At 51.2% G+C, this 16,105-nt stretch overlaps 1 protein-coding gene across 1 annotated transcript in view; it reads right to left on the reverse strand.

Moving 5' to 3' along the window:
* Positions 1-1,795: 1,795 nt before the first annotated feature.
* Positions 1,796-16,105, reverse strand: part of LOC103679985 (protein chibby homolog 3-like) — a 14,438-nt gene continuing 128 nt past the window's right edge. Inside the window, exons 2-4 of the mRNA XM_040622710.1 lie at positions 15,015-15,805; positions 7,224-8,350; positions 1,796-2,310 (exon numbers count right to left, since the gene is read on the reverse strand). Of these exons, the coding sequence (XP_040478644.1) occupies positions 15,119-15,805 (687 nt within the window). The 3' untranslated portion in view covers positions 1,796-2,310; positions 7,224-8,350; positions 15,015-15,118. The remainder of the gene's footprint in view (positions 2,311-7,223; positions 8,351-15,014; positions 15,806-16,105) is intronic.

A 16,105-nucleotide genomic window follows, 5' to 3' on the forward strand; every position in this document is an offset into this window, starting at 1 on the left:
AGGAACAGGGATGACGCAGGATGAGGCAGGGGGAGAGGAAGGAAATTTGAAAGATGGAAGACACAGAAGAGACTAAGATAAATCCAGAGAGATCGTCGTCATTACAGAGCAAGTTCGCCATCAGTACAAACAGGGCTCAGGGGCACCCGGGGGGCTCAGCTGGTGAATCGTCTGCCTTGGGCTCAGGTCCTGGGATCGAGTCCTGCATCTGGCTCCCTGCTCAGCAGGGAGTCTGCTTCTCCCTCTTCCTCTGCTGCTCGCTTTCTGTCAAATAAATAAATCAAATCTTTAGAAAAACAGAAATGGGGCTCAGAGCAGGGAGTCAAAAACACAAGTTACTTTTTTTCCATTCGAGTCCTATGAAGTGTGTGCATATTACCCCACTTCCGCCCACCCTCTCCCCTTAACCCCTGCTGGTGCAGACGGCAGTGCTCGTGAAGGCTGTGACCACCCTCGACCATCCACTTGGGAATATGAGACAGAGGACCTTACAGGCTGGGGAAGAGGCCGGACAGCTGGGGCTGGAGGCAGGGAGGGCTTCCACAGGGAGGAGCAGGATCGCCTCGGAGTGGTGTGGAATGGCCCAAAGGCTCGGAGAGTTGTCTCCAGTCTGCCGCTCCCAGGGCTGCGGTGCAGGTGTGCACAATGAATGGGCCAGTCCTAACGGAAGGGCTGGGACCTTGGCCTCGCACCGTGGTCTGCTCCGTCCGCATGGATGGAGTGCCAGCCTCGATTTGAGGACAGCTTGACCTGCCATTCACTGTTCAAGAATAAAGTCTAGGGGCGCCTGGGTGGCGCAGTCGTTAAGCATCTGCTTCAGCTCAGGGCGTGATCCCGGCGTTCTGGGATCGAGCCCCGCATCAGGCTCCTCTGCTGGGAGCCTGCTTCTTCCTCTCCCACTCCGCCTGCTTGTGTTCCCTCTCTCGCTGGCTGTCTCTATGTCAAATAAATAAATAAAAACTTAAAAAAAAAAAGAATAAAGTCTAGATTCTCAGGGCTCATGGTCTCAAAGGAAACAATCTGCCTGCCTGCCTGTTGGCTAGTTTGCTTGTATTCTGTTTTGTTCCAGAAAAGGAGTTAGGATGCATTGGTCAGTTTCGGTTAGGTGATGCTATGGTAACACCCCCACATCTCAGTGGCTTAACACAACCAAGTTGATTTCTCACTGCTCAGACCACACAGCTTATTCACCAAGTCACATGGCCAAGCCTTTCTTCAAGAGGCCAGGAAATGAAACTTTCCCATGGTCCTGAAAAAAGAACTGGAAATCTCCATGAACGCTAGGAATGACCACCCTAGGTGGGGGGGGGGGGGGGGGGGGGGCGGTGTCTGTGTTTCTATATACACGTGGAAGAGGAAAGGCCTCTTGCAGTAAAAATGGAGCACCTGGTTGGTAGCGTCGACAAGTTTCACGGAGCCTTTGAAGGCTTCACCTCTGTCAGGACCTGCCCAATCGATCGATCAGTCAGTCAGTCAGCCGGGGGACTGGCAGCAGCATCCCCAGAAAGACTGGCCCCATTGGTGATGCCTACTCTGCACCAAAGCCCTTCCCTTCTCACCTTCCACATCCTTCCTCTGGGTTTTCCCCAGTCAGGGCTGACTCTGCCAACTGATAAGATGTCGTTGTTGGGGGGACGCCTGGTTGGGCATCTGCTTTCGGCTCAGGTCATGATCCCAGGGTCCTGGGATCGAGCCCCGCATCAGGCTCCCTGCTCAGTGGGGAGCCTGCTTCTCCCTCTCCCTCTGCCATTTCCCTTGTTTGTGCTCTCTGGCTGTCTCTCTCTCAAAAAAATAAAAATAAAAAAAAGACGTAGTCATTGGGTCCTGCATTTGACAAATAATTATTGTAGAGTTGCGTGAATACTGAGTCAAATGAGTCTGAGCCATGTAAGACATCCCTGTGGCCCTGGGCTAATAGGAAAGATAAAGCCCAGACGTGGTCAAGCCCAAGGGCAGGACAGTCACTTTCAGTGGGAGGGAGGGCCGTGGGGGAACTTTCCAACAGAGCAGAAAGAACCACTGTGGGAGGGACAGTCGGGAGCTGGGGGCCTGGGTTCTGGGAGGAGAATGGGGGAGCGCACACAAGTTTGGACAGCGGGTTCAAGGACTGTTTCCGAGTCAGCCCCCCTTCCTGCGCGCTTCACCATCTCTGTCCATTGAGACCTCTCAGCAGTCCCAGATCTCCAAGGAACAGGATGAGAGATGCACAGAGATCCAGCAAGTGGGCAGAGAGGAACTGGACTGCAGGCCACGTCCAAATCCAGGGCCAAGCGCTTCCACCACTCCAGCCTGTCAGAGAGCCGAGGGCACCTGGACAAAAGGAACACTAGACTTGCAAGCTCCAGGGAAGGCAGTGGAAGGCATACTTCAGGGGCAGGGCGCTGCTGGGGGAGAGGGCTTGGGCTCCTGGCTGGTGAGCCACTCCAGGGAGAGCGCTGCCGAGAATCTCAAGGCAGCCTCGCAAGCCCGGAACGTGCAAAGCACGCCCCAGCCCCAGCAGTGCCAAGGAAGGGGTCGCCCTTCCGGGAAGAACCACGGGCTCCGACTTCGCGTGACCAGCAGGGGGCGCCCGATCCCCTCCCGAAACCCGGAGAACGCGGACGGAGGGGCTGTGCCTGGGGAGATGGTTCAGCCTGAGGTCCCCTCCTTGCTTGTGCTTTGAAAAAGTGCTCGGAAACTATTTTCACCGGTTCCGTCTGTGGAATTGCACTGGGCCGGAGTAAGGACTTTTGTTTTTTGTTTTAAACCCCTGCTTGTTCTCTGTCAAATAAATAAAATATCTTCAAAAAAAAAAAAGAACATGGTCGTTTGCATGAAAGCTAGATTTTTTTTTAAAAAAGTGGTGTAGCCGTACAGGAAATACAATGCAGACTTAAAAGCATTCTGACATTCTGACACATGCTACAATACAGATGAACCTTGAGGACATTATCCTAAGTGAAATCAGCTAGTCACAAAGGACAAATACTGTATGAGTCCTCTTATATATGATACCTAGAGTAGTCAAAATCATAAACAGAAAGGAGCGTGGTGGTTGCTGGGGGCTGGGGAGAGGGTGGTGGATTGGGGATTTGATGTTGAATGGGGACAGAATTTCAGTTTTGCAAGATGAAAAGTGTTCTGGGGATGGACGGTGGGGATGGTTGCACAAGAATGGGAAAGGACTTCATGCCACTGAGCTGTGCCCTTAAAAATGGTTAAGATGGCAAATTTTATGTTACGTGAATTTCACAATTTTTTACAAAGAAACCAAACACAGACAAGAAACTTTGGATTCATAGAGGAATAGTTCATGCTATGTTCACCCAGTAGAATACAATACAGCTATAAAAAAAGAATGAGGGGGTGGGTGCCTGGGTGGCTCAGTCGGTTAAGCATCTGCCTTTGGCTCAGGTCGTGATCCCGGAGTCCTGGGATCGAGCCCCATATCAGGCTCCCTGCTCAGTGGAACGTCTGCTCTCCCTCTCCCTTTGCTGTTCCCCCTGCTTGTGCTCTCTGTCAAATGAATAAATAAAATCTTTTTTAAAAAATACAAACATTTACCTAGTGGGGAGGAAGGATCAGGTTAGAAGGGACAGAGGTGCAGTTGGACCTCTCCATACCTATCTTTTTCTTTTTTTTAAGGTTTTATTTATTTATTTGAGAGAGAAAGCGTGCCTGCAAAAGCAGGGGGGAGGGGCAGAGGGAGAAGGAAAAGCAGGATCCCCGCTGAGCAAGGAGCTTGATGTGGGACTCGATCCCAGGACTCTGGAATCATGACCTGAGCCGAAGGCAGACACTTAACTGACTGAGCCCATCTCCATCCCTATCTTGTTTCATACTTCTGCATTCAGAAATGTGTAAATGTGCACACAATTTTTTGAAAACCTTAATTAGTATAGAGTTTGTTGGACTGATTTCTCTGCAATCTCCATAAACAGGGGGCTGGTGGTGTTTTTTTTTTTTTTTCCAAGATTTACTTATTTATTTGAGAGAGCGAGAGGGTGCAGGGGGAGGGGCAGAGGGAGCAAGAATCTCAAGCAGACTCCACGCTGAGCACAGGCCCTGATGCAGGGCTCGATCTCACGACCCTGAAGAGATCAGGGTCATGAGATCCTGACCTGAGCCGAAACCAAGAGTCAGACACTTAACCAACTGCACCACCCAGGCGCCCCATTAAGATTTTACTTTTAAGTAATCTTTACACCCAGTGTGGGGCTCAAACTCACAACCCCCGAGATCAGGAGCTGCATGTCTGTTGGCTGAGCCAGCCAGGCACCCCCAAGAAGATTGGTGATTTTTGAGATTTCTTCCACTAGGATGGGTATATTTAAAAAACAAGCAAAACAAACAACCCCCCCCCGGGGGGGGGGGAAAGTAACAAGTATTGATGAGGCTATGAAGAAACCGGAACTCTCACACATTGCTAGTGGGAACGTAAGTGGTGTGGCCACCTCGAAAAATAGTCTGGCTTCCTCAAAAACTGAAACAGAGTTAGCATACCCAAGAGAAATGGAAACACATGTCCACACAAAGGCTGCTACACAGATGTTCATAGCAGCTTTATTTAGAATACCCCCAAACTGGGAACCACGCAAATTTCCACCAGCAGAGGAATGGGCACAGTGTGGTATTTCCACATGAGAATACACTACTCACTAGAAGAAAGGCTTGCTGATGTGCCTGACAACATAGATGGACCCTGAAATACTTTTGAAAGGATTCCATTTGCAGAAAATTCTGGAAAATGAAAAGTAACCTATAATGATAAAAAGCATATCAGTGGTGCCCTGGGGACAGGGGAGAAAGGAAGGGGGTGCCCTTAAGGGGCATGAAGAAACTTTGGGGTATGATGAATGTGTTCATTGTCTTGATTGTGGTGATGGTCTCATGGGTATATAGATACATAAGAACTCATCAAATTATACACTTTGTTTTTTCGTTGGCTTTTTAAAAGATTGATTGATTTATTTTTAGAGAGAGCACAGGTGCAGGAGGAGGGGCAGAGCGAGAGAGAGAGAGGGAGAGAGAGACTCTTAGGCAGACTTCCCTCTGAGCATGGAGCCTGACGCTGGGCTCGATCCCATGACCCTGAGATCATGACCTAAGGCGAAATCAAGAGTCAGACATTCAATCGACTGAGCCACCCAGGAGCCCCCCTAAATTATACACTTTGAGTATCTGCAGTTAGTTGTTCACAAAATAGCATGAGATAATAAAAAATACTTAAAAATTTTAGAACAATGTAAGTTTTGGACGATATCTTTTTTTTTTTTTAAGATTTTATTTTTAGGTAACCTCTACAGCCAACATGGGGCTCAAACTCACAACCCTGAGATCAAGAGTCGCACGCTCCCCCAGCTGAGCCAGCCAGGTGCCCCGATATCTTCTATTTAGTTAGAAATTCCTTTCTATTTCTAGATTATAGTAAGAATTTTTCTTTCAGGTGGAATATCTATCAAATACTTCTTTTGGCATCTATTATATGGTTTTTCCTCCTTTAATCTGCTTGTATGATACATTTATTGATTCTCTAGCATTAATTCATCTCTATATTCCAGGGATAAATGCAACTTGATCATGACACATCGTCATTTTAATACGCGGCTGAAATTGATCTGCTAATAATTCGCAGGGATTTTTGCAGCTTTTTATTACTATCTAATGTAATTGCTTCCATCTTCCTGGTGAGAATGGCCTGTGGCTTTCTTTGGCACACGGTTTGCTCTCAGCCATCCTGGCCATGCGCAGAGGAATGTTCTCTCTGTTCTCTGGAAGAGCTTGTTCTTTGACGGCTGAGATGATCTGTTCCTTGCCAGTGTGGTGGAGCCTGCCTAGGAAGCCAGCTGGGCTTGGTATTTTCTTTGCGGGGAGATTTGTAATGACTATTTAAATCTCTTCAATGGTTACAGGAAAAATTCAGGCTTCTCTTTTTTTCTTTTGAAAAAAAATGTATTACAGAAAATATCCACCACATAGAAGTAGAGAGAATGGTATGGTGAGGTCTCATGTACCAGCTTCTACAATCAACAGCTTATAATGCATGTTTTCATCTGTACCCCCACCCACACCCCCAAGCCACTGACTGGCCTTGCACTTTCCCCGGAGAGTTGTGCACCTGCTGGTGTAGCGCCAGGGCATGGGTCTCAAGGGTCCCCACCCAGCCCACCCCCGGTCCACACCCACCTCCGCCCGCGGAGTCCCCACGACGTTTGCTTCGTCCCCTTACTTCAATCAGCTCTGGCTGATCACAACTAGGACACAGAGCAGTTGAAAACGAACTGAGTAGGTGATATTATGGTATTGCTAAATATATTAGGACGGGGACAGGAAGCAACAGACAGGCCATTGGTGGTGGCTCCCAAGGGGGCAGTGACCAAGGCTCCTGCTCTATGGCTCCAGGCAGTGATGCCAGTGGCAGCCCTAGGCCACCCTGCTTCCCAGGGTTCCCCACAAGGCCTCCTCTCTGTTGGCGCTGTTCCTGGTAACCACGCAAGTTCTGTGGCCTTTGCTCCCTCCCCAGTCCCCTTTGGCTGCCACAGGCTTCTGCGGCAGTCCCGTCCCACGTGTGTGCAGATGACAGGGGACATCCTGGGCACAGGCTTCTGAGTGGACTCGTTCTTATGCCCGAGGATGGACAGCAGGCCAGGCGCTGCACACGGTGGCCTCCCAGACTGCTGGGGGAAGGGGTCCACCCAGCCAGGAGTGGCCCCCAGAGCAGCAGAAGAGACACGCCTGTGTCAGAACTGACGGGTGAGGGGTGCCTGGGTGGCTCAGTCGTTAAGCGTCTGCCTTCGGCTCAGGGCGTGATCCCAGGTTCCTGGGATCGAGCCCCACATCAGGCTCCCTACTCCGCTGGGAGCCTACTTCTTCCTCTCCCACTCCCCCTGCTTGTGTTCCCTTTCTTGCTGGCTGTCTCTCCATCAAATAAATTAAAAAATCTTAAAAAAAAACAAGCAAACAGGGGCACCTGGGTGGCACAGCGGTTAAGTGTCTGCCTTCGGCTCAGGATGTGATCCCGGCGTTGTGGGATCGAGCCCCACATCAGGCTCCTCCGCTATGAGCCTGCTTCTTCCTCTCCCACTCCCCCTGCTTGTGTTCCCTCTCTGCTTCTTCCTCTCCCACTCCCCCTGCTTGTGTTCCCTCTCTCACTGGCTGTCTCTATCTCTGTCAAATAAATAAATAAATAAATAAATAAATAAATAAATAATCTTTAAAAAAACAAACAAACAAAAAGAACTGACCGGTGAGGCAGTAGTGAGGGTCCGGTGACCATGGACAGCTGTGGGGCACAGAGCCGGATGGAGGCACGACAAGTAGAAAGCCGGTGTGAGGCTGCAGCCATTTCACTCCCCGAGAGACTCTGGGCAAGCAGGTGGTTGCGCGGGAAACATCCGGGCCGGCTGGGTCCCCTATGTTAGGCGGGGGCCATAGTCCCGTCCTAGCCGGCGTGAGCCCAGCACACTGGCCCCCCGGACACAGGGCTCGGTGGTCACATCTGTTCCTCTCCAGTGATCCTACGCGTGTTCTTGAAAGCACGTCTGTCCGGGAATTGCAGGCTGTCTTCTGGCCAGATACTAGTTTTCAGATAAGGTCCGTTTTTCCTCTTCGAGGCCGTGCTGCTGCTCATGACCCTCTGGCTGATATTCCATTCTGGACCCCAATCTCCGCAGTCGCCGCTCAGCACGTGTTCTTCCTTTCTCTTGTGGTAAGATACATGGGACAAAAAATGGACCATCTTCTCCATTTTTCGGTGTACAGTTCAGTGGTGGTAACTACATTTACAGTGTTGGGCAGCCATCGCCACCATCCATCCCCTGCGCTCTTCTCTTCTGGCTCAGCTGGAACCACTGGCCGTTTTTACTGACCACTGTTAGCGCCCAGCTGCCATCCGTCACCGGGCTGGTCCCGGGCTCATCACTGCTGCCTGCTGAGCCTGCTTCTGATTCTGGCATTTGCCTCCTGTTATGGACTGTGTCCCCCCACCTGCCCCCTTCAATGTGATGGCGTTGAGAGGTGGGGCCTCCGGAGATCAGGGTTCGATCAGGTCATGACGTGGAGCCCGTGTGATGGGATTAGGAGTTGTGAGACAGCTTGCTTCCCCCTCCGCCACGTGAGCACACGAGGGGAAGTGGGTCATCCGCAAGAGAGCCCTCGCCTGGCCACGCTGGCACCCTGGTCTTGAACTTCCCGCCAATTTCTGTTGCGTAAAAGCCGCCCAGGCTATGGAATTTTGATTGCAGCCTGAACGGAGACCCACCCAAAGGGTCTGAATTTGGTCCGTCACGGTCACATTTCTCCGCATCTCATACTGCCCGGTCTCCTTGTTAGGCTTTGTACGCAGGACAGGTCTCACTCCACATTTTCAGGGCTGCAGGGAATGTGGTTTTAAAATGTTTCTCTGTAACTTACTTTGTACGTCAAACCTGCCACTCTACCGCAGTGGTAGAAACTAACTTCAACGTGGAGCTTTCCCTACCTACCTTTCCCTAGGACGCGCCTAAATACTGAGCCAAGAGGAAGGCATTTTAACAGCAAGACGGTCAGATCTCTGCAGGCGCGTCTCTTGTCCTTGTTCCCCAGCCCCTTCTACTGCTCACTCTTTGCCTGCCTGTTTATTTTGCCCCTATGGACACCATGGCATTGCCAGAGAGCTCTGAGGAGCAAGGACCCCCCCCCCCAGCAGCCACCCCAATCTTGCTGCAAAGTATGGTAAGAATGCCCTTCTATCTTGTTAAGTATTACATCATCGTCATCCGAACAGCTAAATGCCATTCGAGAACCCCCTCATTTCCAAGGACACTAGGAAACCCAGCTCCGTGGCAGCATCTCCTGCTGTCAACTCTGGCCCACAGGGGTCAGCCCCCCACAGCTTTTAGATGACTCAGTGTCCCCATGACTCTCTCGTCCCCTACTGCTTTAGTGGAGGGACCGTCCTCTGGGCAGCTGCCAAAGAACAGTCAAATAGGGGCACCTGGGTGGTTCAGTAGGTTAAGTGTCTGACTTCGGCTCAGGTCATGATCCCGGGGTCCTAGGATGAGCCCCACATGGGACTCCCAGCTCAATGGGGAGCCTGTTTCTCCCTCTCCTTCTGACCCTCCCCCTGCTCACGCGCGTGCATTCTCTCTCAAAAAAATTTTAAAAATCTTGGGGCGCCTGGGTGGCACAGCGGTTAAGTGTCCGCCTTCAGCTCAGGGAGTGATCCCGGGGTTATGGGATCAAGCCCCACATCAGGCTCCTCTGCTATGAGCCTGCTTCTTCCTCTCCCACTCCCCCTGCTTGTGTTCCCTCTCTCGCTGGCTGTCTCTATCTCTATCAAATAAATAAATTTAAAAAAAAAATCTTTAAAAAAATTTTTAAAAATCTTAAAAAAGAAAAAACAGTCAAATGGTGAATCTTCTGGTTTTATGTGATAAACCCACTCTAACATCCTCACTCCCCGCAGCCTTCAGGCTCCTTCTTCAAAACTCAGCCAAGGCAATTCTGGTATCCCCAACACATTGGCTTAGGCCACGATCGTGTCCAAACTTTGGAGTCATTAGGATAAGCTCTGGGTGTTCTTGGCAGGACTTTAGGTGTTGAGTCATGGGAAATGCTCTCCATATCAATCAGCTCGCTACCCAATATTATACATCCCACCCCCGTCTAGTACCCTCAAGATCCACTCATGCGTGTGCTCCCCTAGATCCCATGGTTCGATCTGTCCTGCAACTTTGTGGGCGATTGAGCTATTTCCTCCTAGAGAAGGGATTGTGCTTCACTGCTGAGGCTAAGCGGAGACCCAATTCTAGTTTTTGGTCTGGGGGCAACGAGCGGAGGTGATCTCGAGAGTGACCAGCATCATTTCATAAGACATTCAGCTCAGGTGCGATCTCTGCATGGCCTCCGGGCAAGATGAGGCTACCCTTCTCTATCAAGGGGAAGGAAGCAGCAGGTGCTGGCCAGGAGGATTCAGGGGCTCTGGGGCTCAAGATTCTTAGGTATATCCATCCAAACATCCCCATGCCTTAGGATCCCATCCCCCTGTTTGATGCCCTGTGACTTTGGCACAGGAGAATTGTGGAGGATGGCAGGTCTCCTCTGCAGCTCGGCCGCCCTTAGGAATACATTGTGGGCCTCGCTGTCAGCATGCTCTGCTTCCTGGCTGCAAAAGTGAGCATCTCCTTACATTGCCTCAGGAGACTTTCTGGCTTTCGTATCATGCCCTCCGTCGAGTGGGCTCACTTGAGCCTTACGTTCTTTCTGCGAACTTTCTAAAGCAGGTTTAGAAAAACTAGCCACCTCCATAATCCTTGTAGCTACAGCTGTCTTCCTATCTTTCAAGTGCCAAAGCTACTCCATAAGCCAAGCTCTCCCTGCAACTTCTATCTCATTCCAATCAGTCAAATGCTCCAGGACCCGAGGGGTTAGCACCACCCCACTGACCAATAGTGGTGAGAGGTCACTGTTGCCTTCTGAATGGTGGATGAGCCATAGTTCTAGATCCCTATCCCCACAGGCTCCCTTCTAGGGCTCCCTACTGTTTTAGCTTGCATCCCCATAAAGCAGAGCCTGACCCTAGAACTTGGGTGCAGTTCATTGGGCAGAGGAATCCTGGAAACGGGAGAGGGAGTGAGGAGAATGACACAGGGCAGAAGGAAAATTCAACAAAGTGTATTTTGGGGCGCCTGGGTGGCTCAGTCATTAAGTGTCTGCCTTCGGCTCAGGGCATGATCCCAGCGTTATGGGATTGAGCCTGCATTGGGCTCCCTGCTCTGCTGGGAGCCTGCTTCTTCCTCTCCCACTCCCCCTGCTTGTGTTCCCTCTCTCTGGCTGTCTCTCTCTCAAATAAGTAAAATCTTTAAAAAAAAAAAAAGTATATTTTGGCTCCTGTCCCTTATGGGCTGAAGGTTGCCTCAGAAGGCATTTGCTCACCTGCTCTCCCAGGCTAGGCCTTTTGGGTTGAGAGAGCTCCTGACACTTAGGAGAAAGCCACAGTAGATGCTGGAAATGAGGCCCTGACAGTGTCCACGGAGCCACCTACCCCAGCTGCGGCTGAGGTCAGAAGTGGGCTGATCGGATGGAACCAAAAGTTCCAAAACGTCTAGTACACCTTTCTTGCCTTAGAGGGGATCAGAAATCGGGGACAATCAATGCCAAAGGCCACATGCCATCAGCTCCCTGGGATTCAGGGGCCTGCCTCTGTAGACTTGTGCATTCTAGAACTATGCGGAGAGGGCGCAATAAGTGTTGTTAAGGACTTTTCTGCACTGAGATACAGGCAAGAACAGAATGAAAAGCCCTGTGGAGCGTAAGTCCTAGTTGCGGGGGGGAGGGGGGGTGAAGGGGGCGGGATGGAGGAGACTGACAATAAAATAGACAGCGTGCCAAGTGGTTACAGACGTTAGAAAACAAAACAGGAAAGGGGGATCCGTTGTCCTGCTTTGGTTGGAGTGGGGAGAAGACAGACTCCTTTAAACAGAGCCATCAGGGAAAATGTCGCTGAAAAGGTGACACTGAAGCAGACACCTGAAGTGAGTGAGCGTGAGTAAAATCAGCCAGACACGGAGGAGGAGGAAAGGGGAGGAGGAGGGAAATAGTGCCCAGGAGCTCGCAGTGCTTTGGAAGCCAGGTGAAGACAGTGTTTCCAGGAGGAGAAGCAGGAGGGGTCAACTGCAAGAAATGTGGCTGATGGGCCAAGACGAGGATGGAGAATTGGCCCAAGTCAACAACATTGGAGGGTGATGGCATCCGTGAGGAGAGTAAGCTAGGGAGAGCAAGGGGTGAGACACCCAAACTCGAGGGGGATTAAGAGCAAAGAGAGAGGGGAGGAATTGAGGACAGTGAATACAAGCAACTTTTTGGAGTTTAGTTACAAAGGGAAGCAGAGAAATGGGGCAGTAGCTGGAAAGTCATGTCGGGTCAAGAAAGGATAGGTTTTCCAAGATGGAAGATCTACCAGGTTCTCTACTCCCATTTCCCTTCATTTTCCCTCTCGCTGCTGACAAATCTGTGGCCTTTTTGACCTCCCTCTTCAAGCCCAAAAATATTTTTGCAAAGCTCTGATCCCCAGAGAGTTCTGAGCTGTAGGAGGTGAAAGCCACAAAGAGTCCTTTGTTCCTGCTTTCTGCTCTGTCACATCTCTCCCTGGGGCAAGGAGCTTGGCTGCCTTCGTCAGAGGGTGAAATTCCACAGCAGAAAGAACAAAGTCAGATATCTCAAAATATCATCCTGCTCCATTTATTTCGGGCCCTTTAGCCACTTGGATGCCTTTCCCTAAACATAGGGCTCCCTATCTGCCTGCTGCTGGTCTAGCAGGGCCGATACTTTACTCTAGAACTATTTATTTTCAAGTAGTCTGGCCAAAGCAATATTCCCTAAACTTTAGGCATTCTTGGATCGCTGTTACAATTTTGGCTATTTTCCCATACCTCATATAGTTTTTATATAAAGCACTTTCCTTTAAATTTTGTGTGCGTATGTGTGTGTGTGTGTGTGTGTGTGTAAACTGCCTAATATAAAACTCACTAAAGTGTACAATTCGGTGGCTTTTAGAACATTCACAATGTCCTGCCACCATTACCAAACAGTTCCAAAACCTTTTTCATCACCCCAAAAGGGAACTCTTCACCTGCCAAGCAGTCCCTCCCTTCTTCCCACTCCCCCAGTCCTTGGTAACTGCCAGTCTGCTTCCTGTCTCTATGGATTTGCCTAGTATGGATATTTTATATAAACGGAATCACATGGGGGGGGGCCGTGGCTCGGTGGGTTGAGCATCTGACTTTGGCTCAGGTCATGATCCCAGGGTCCTGGGATCGAGCCCCTCATCGGGCTCCCTGCTCAGTGGGGAGTCGGCTTCTCCCTCGCCCTCTGCACCTCCCTGATGCCTGGCTCATGTAATCTCTAAAAAAAATAAATAAACAGAATCATAAAATACATGGTCCTTTGTGTCTAGCTTCTTTCACTGGTATGGTTTCTCCATCAGTCCCTTCTCTTGGGTTTGATTTTTTTCTAGTCTACCATTTTGATTCCCTTCTCATTTCCTTTTCTGCATATATTTTTCTTAGTTATTTTAAAGATTTTATTATTTTTTTTCATTTTAAAAAATTTTATTATGTTACATTAGTCACCATAGAGTACATCATTAGTTTTTGATGTAGTGTTCCATGATTCATTGTTTGCGTATAACACCCAGTGCTCCTCGTAATATGTGCCCTCCTTAATACCCATCACCGGGCTAACACATCCCCCACCGCCCTCCCTTCCATAACCTTCAGTTTGTGTCCCCAGAGTCCATAGTCACTCATGGTTCGTCTCCCCCTGACTCCCCCCCTTCATTTTTCCCTTCCTTCCCCTAATGTCGTCCTCCATGCTATTCCTTATGTTCCACATATAAGTGAAACCATATAATTGTCTTTCTCTGCTTGACTTACTTCACTCAGCATAATCCCCTCCAGTTGCATCCATGTAGATGCAAATGGTGGGTATTATTTATTTATTTTTTAAGATTTAGTTGAGATAGAGAGAAAGCACGAGGCGGGGAGGGGCAAAGGGAGAAGAAGAAGCAGACTCCCTGCTTGGGGTGGAGAGGAGACTTGATCCCAGGACCCCGAGATCATGACCTGAGACAAAGACAGTTGCTTAACCGACTGAGCCACTCGGGTGCCCCAAGATTTTATTCTAAGTAATCTCTACTCCCAATGTTGGGCTCGAACTCCCTAGCCTGAGAACAAGAGTCACTCACTCTTCCAACTAAGCCAGCCAGGCCCTCCCGCTTTCCTGGTTATTTTAAAAGGACAATTTATTTCACCACCATAACTATTTTAAATAATCTATGTCAATATAAATGTATAATTATTAAAATACAAAAAAGCACTGCTCAAAAGAAATGTTTCTCAACTTCGTGTCTAATGACATGTTTTGTGTTGTTTTGCTGCTTAAAGTCACGATTTTATACAAAGTAATTGTTTACTAATCCCTAGTTTACTCCTGAAACCAAGTTAGGCTGAGGCAGGACACCCATTTCTCTCACAGCGGTCATAGGGCCCTTGGGAAATGAGTCCCTGGTCTCAAGTTTCAGTGGATCCAGAAATGCACTGTCTATATTCCAGGGAAAAGGTTAGGGATTGCAAGGACCAGTGTAACCACCTCATCTGTGCAGCGACACCACCCACAAGTACAATACACTTCCCAAAGCACCTTACATAATACCTTGTGTGTATGGGAGTTGGGGGAATGGGCTCCCCACGTCCTGGGAAAGAACACTGATCCAGAAGGACCTAGGAGGAGATCAAAATCAGACACCTACAGCAAGGAAGGAATGAAGTGGCCAAGAGGTGACAGCTACACTTCAGTTCAAGGGAACTGCTGCTGGACAGAATGAAAGTCCAGGGTGACCAAGTTTCTTTTTCAGGAGAACACAGGAAATCTGGATTTTTAATGTGAAATCTCCAAATTCTTAAATGTTGGCAACGAATGCAAAATATTTAAGCGACGTGGGTGGAGCAAATGCTATCTGTGTACAGGATTTGCCCTGGAGAGTGCTTGTTTGTACCCTGGGTGAGACAAACCCTTTATTCTATGGAGGAGAAAAGGAGGCCTGTAATAGAGAAGCCATATAGCCAGGTGGGAGAGGCTGAGCCCAGGTTCGAGAAAGCTGAGTAAAATACACTTACTCTGGACTCAGGCCGAACGAAACTCCTCTGGCCGGCGCCGCGCCTCTAAGCCATGGGGGGAGTCACAGGCAAGGTCCCGGACCCCGTCAGCCTGCCCGGCTCATCGCACCCTTCATCACTGAGCGCCCGAGGTTTCGCTGCCAGCCCCGGCGCCGACTTGTTCCTCGGTTCCTTGGGCCAAGAATGTCACTGCCTGCCCCCGCTTGCCGTCCTCGCGCCCCTTCCCCTCCCCGTTGGCACTGCCTGTTGCAAGCCCGGCTCCCACCCCGCGTTCCCAGCAGGCCGCACACACACCTTCCTCCACGGCCCTATCGCGCCCTCCCGCGCCCGGCTTTTGGCTGAGTCACCCGTCCACACTGGGCACTAAGTGACAGTCCCTACCCGCGAGTCGGGAGCCCGGGCCGGGCCCACTTCACCACCCACGAACGCGCCCGGGGCCGGTGGCGAGGAGCGAAGTGCGCGTGCGCGGCACGGGCTTTATTGCGTCACCGCGACTCCAGAGCGCGCGGCTCGATCATGAGCACGCCGCCCGCGCCCTGGCGTTTTCTCATCTTCCTCTGCCAGGGGCGCGCCGCAGGCGCGGGGCTGGCCTGTGTGTCGAGCTTCTTCTCCAGCAGGTGCATGCGCGCCGTGGTCTCAGTCAGCATGTCCATGAGCAGTTCCTGCTGCAGCTTCAGGTAGTTGTTCTCCTCCAGCAGCACCTGGCTCTTGACCCGCTGCACCGGCGGCTTCCAGCGCGACATGGTCGGCGAGGACGGCGGCGGCCGCGACCGCACCGGCAGCCCCTCGACGCTCCACCGGCCGCCGCGGAACACGAAGGCCTCGTCGCTCAGGCGCGTGCGCGGCGCGCCGTAGCTGAGGCCCAGCTCGGCCTGGCGCGTCCGGTGGTCCAGCAGGTAGAAGGTGGACATGGAGGAGATGCGGCGCAGCGGCGGGCGCCGCGGCGAGAAGCGCCTCGAGAAGTGGTCGGTCCAGAACTGCCGCACCTGCTCCCACAGGCGGCCAGCGTGGTCCAAGGCCGGGCACCTGAAGACCTCCAGGGCGAGGGCCGAGTGGGCCTTGTCGGGCGCTCGGGTGCCCGGTGCCGAGCCTAGAGGACGTGGGCGACCCGGGCTGCGCCCTTGCCTCTGGAGCCCCGTGTCCAGAATGATGAAGGCAAGGCAGGGGCACTGCTGGGGAGCGAGAGTCCGGGTGAGCAGCGTGCTTGGACGGGCTGTCCCGTCAAACCGCGAGGACCGGTGGACAAAGCTCAGCTCTGAGGCTGGCGCTAGGGGCTAACCAGCCGCTGGTCGCTGACGACCCCATCCCTGCACACTGGCGGTGACAGCAGTCTCCTGAAAACTACCTTCCCCAAACACCACTCCGTGTCAGGCCCGGGAGACATATATGCAGATGAAGGACCACATCCCTGGCTTTCTGAGCCTTAGGCGGGCTGCTGGAAGGGATTATGGGCCCGGGAGAAAGAAACAGTA

Source organism: Ursus maritimus, unplaced genomic scaffold (assembly GCF_017311325.1).
Source record: "Ursus maritimus isolate PB19 unplaced genomic scaffold, ASM1731132v1 scaffold_5, whole genome shotgun sequence".
Taxonomy (NCBI): domain Eukaryota; kingdom Metazoa; phylum Chordata; class Mammalia; order Carnivora; family Ursidae; genus Ursus; species Ursus maritimus.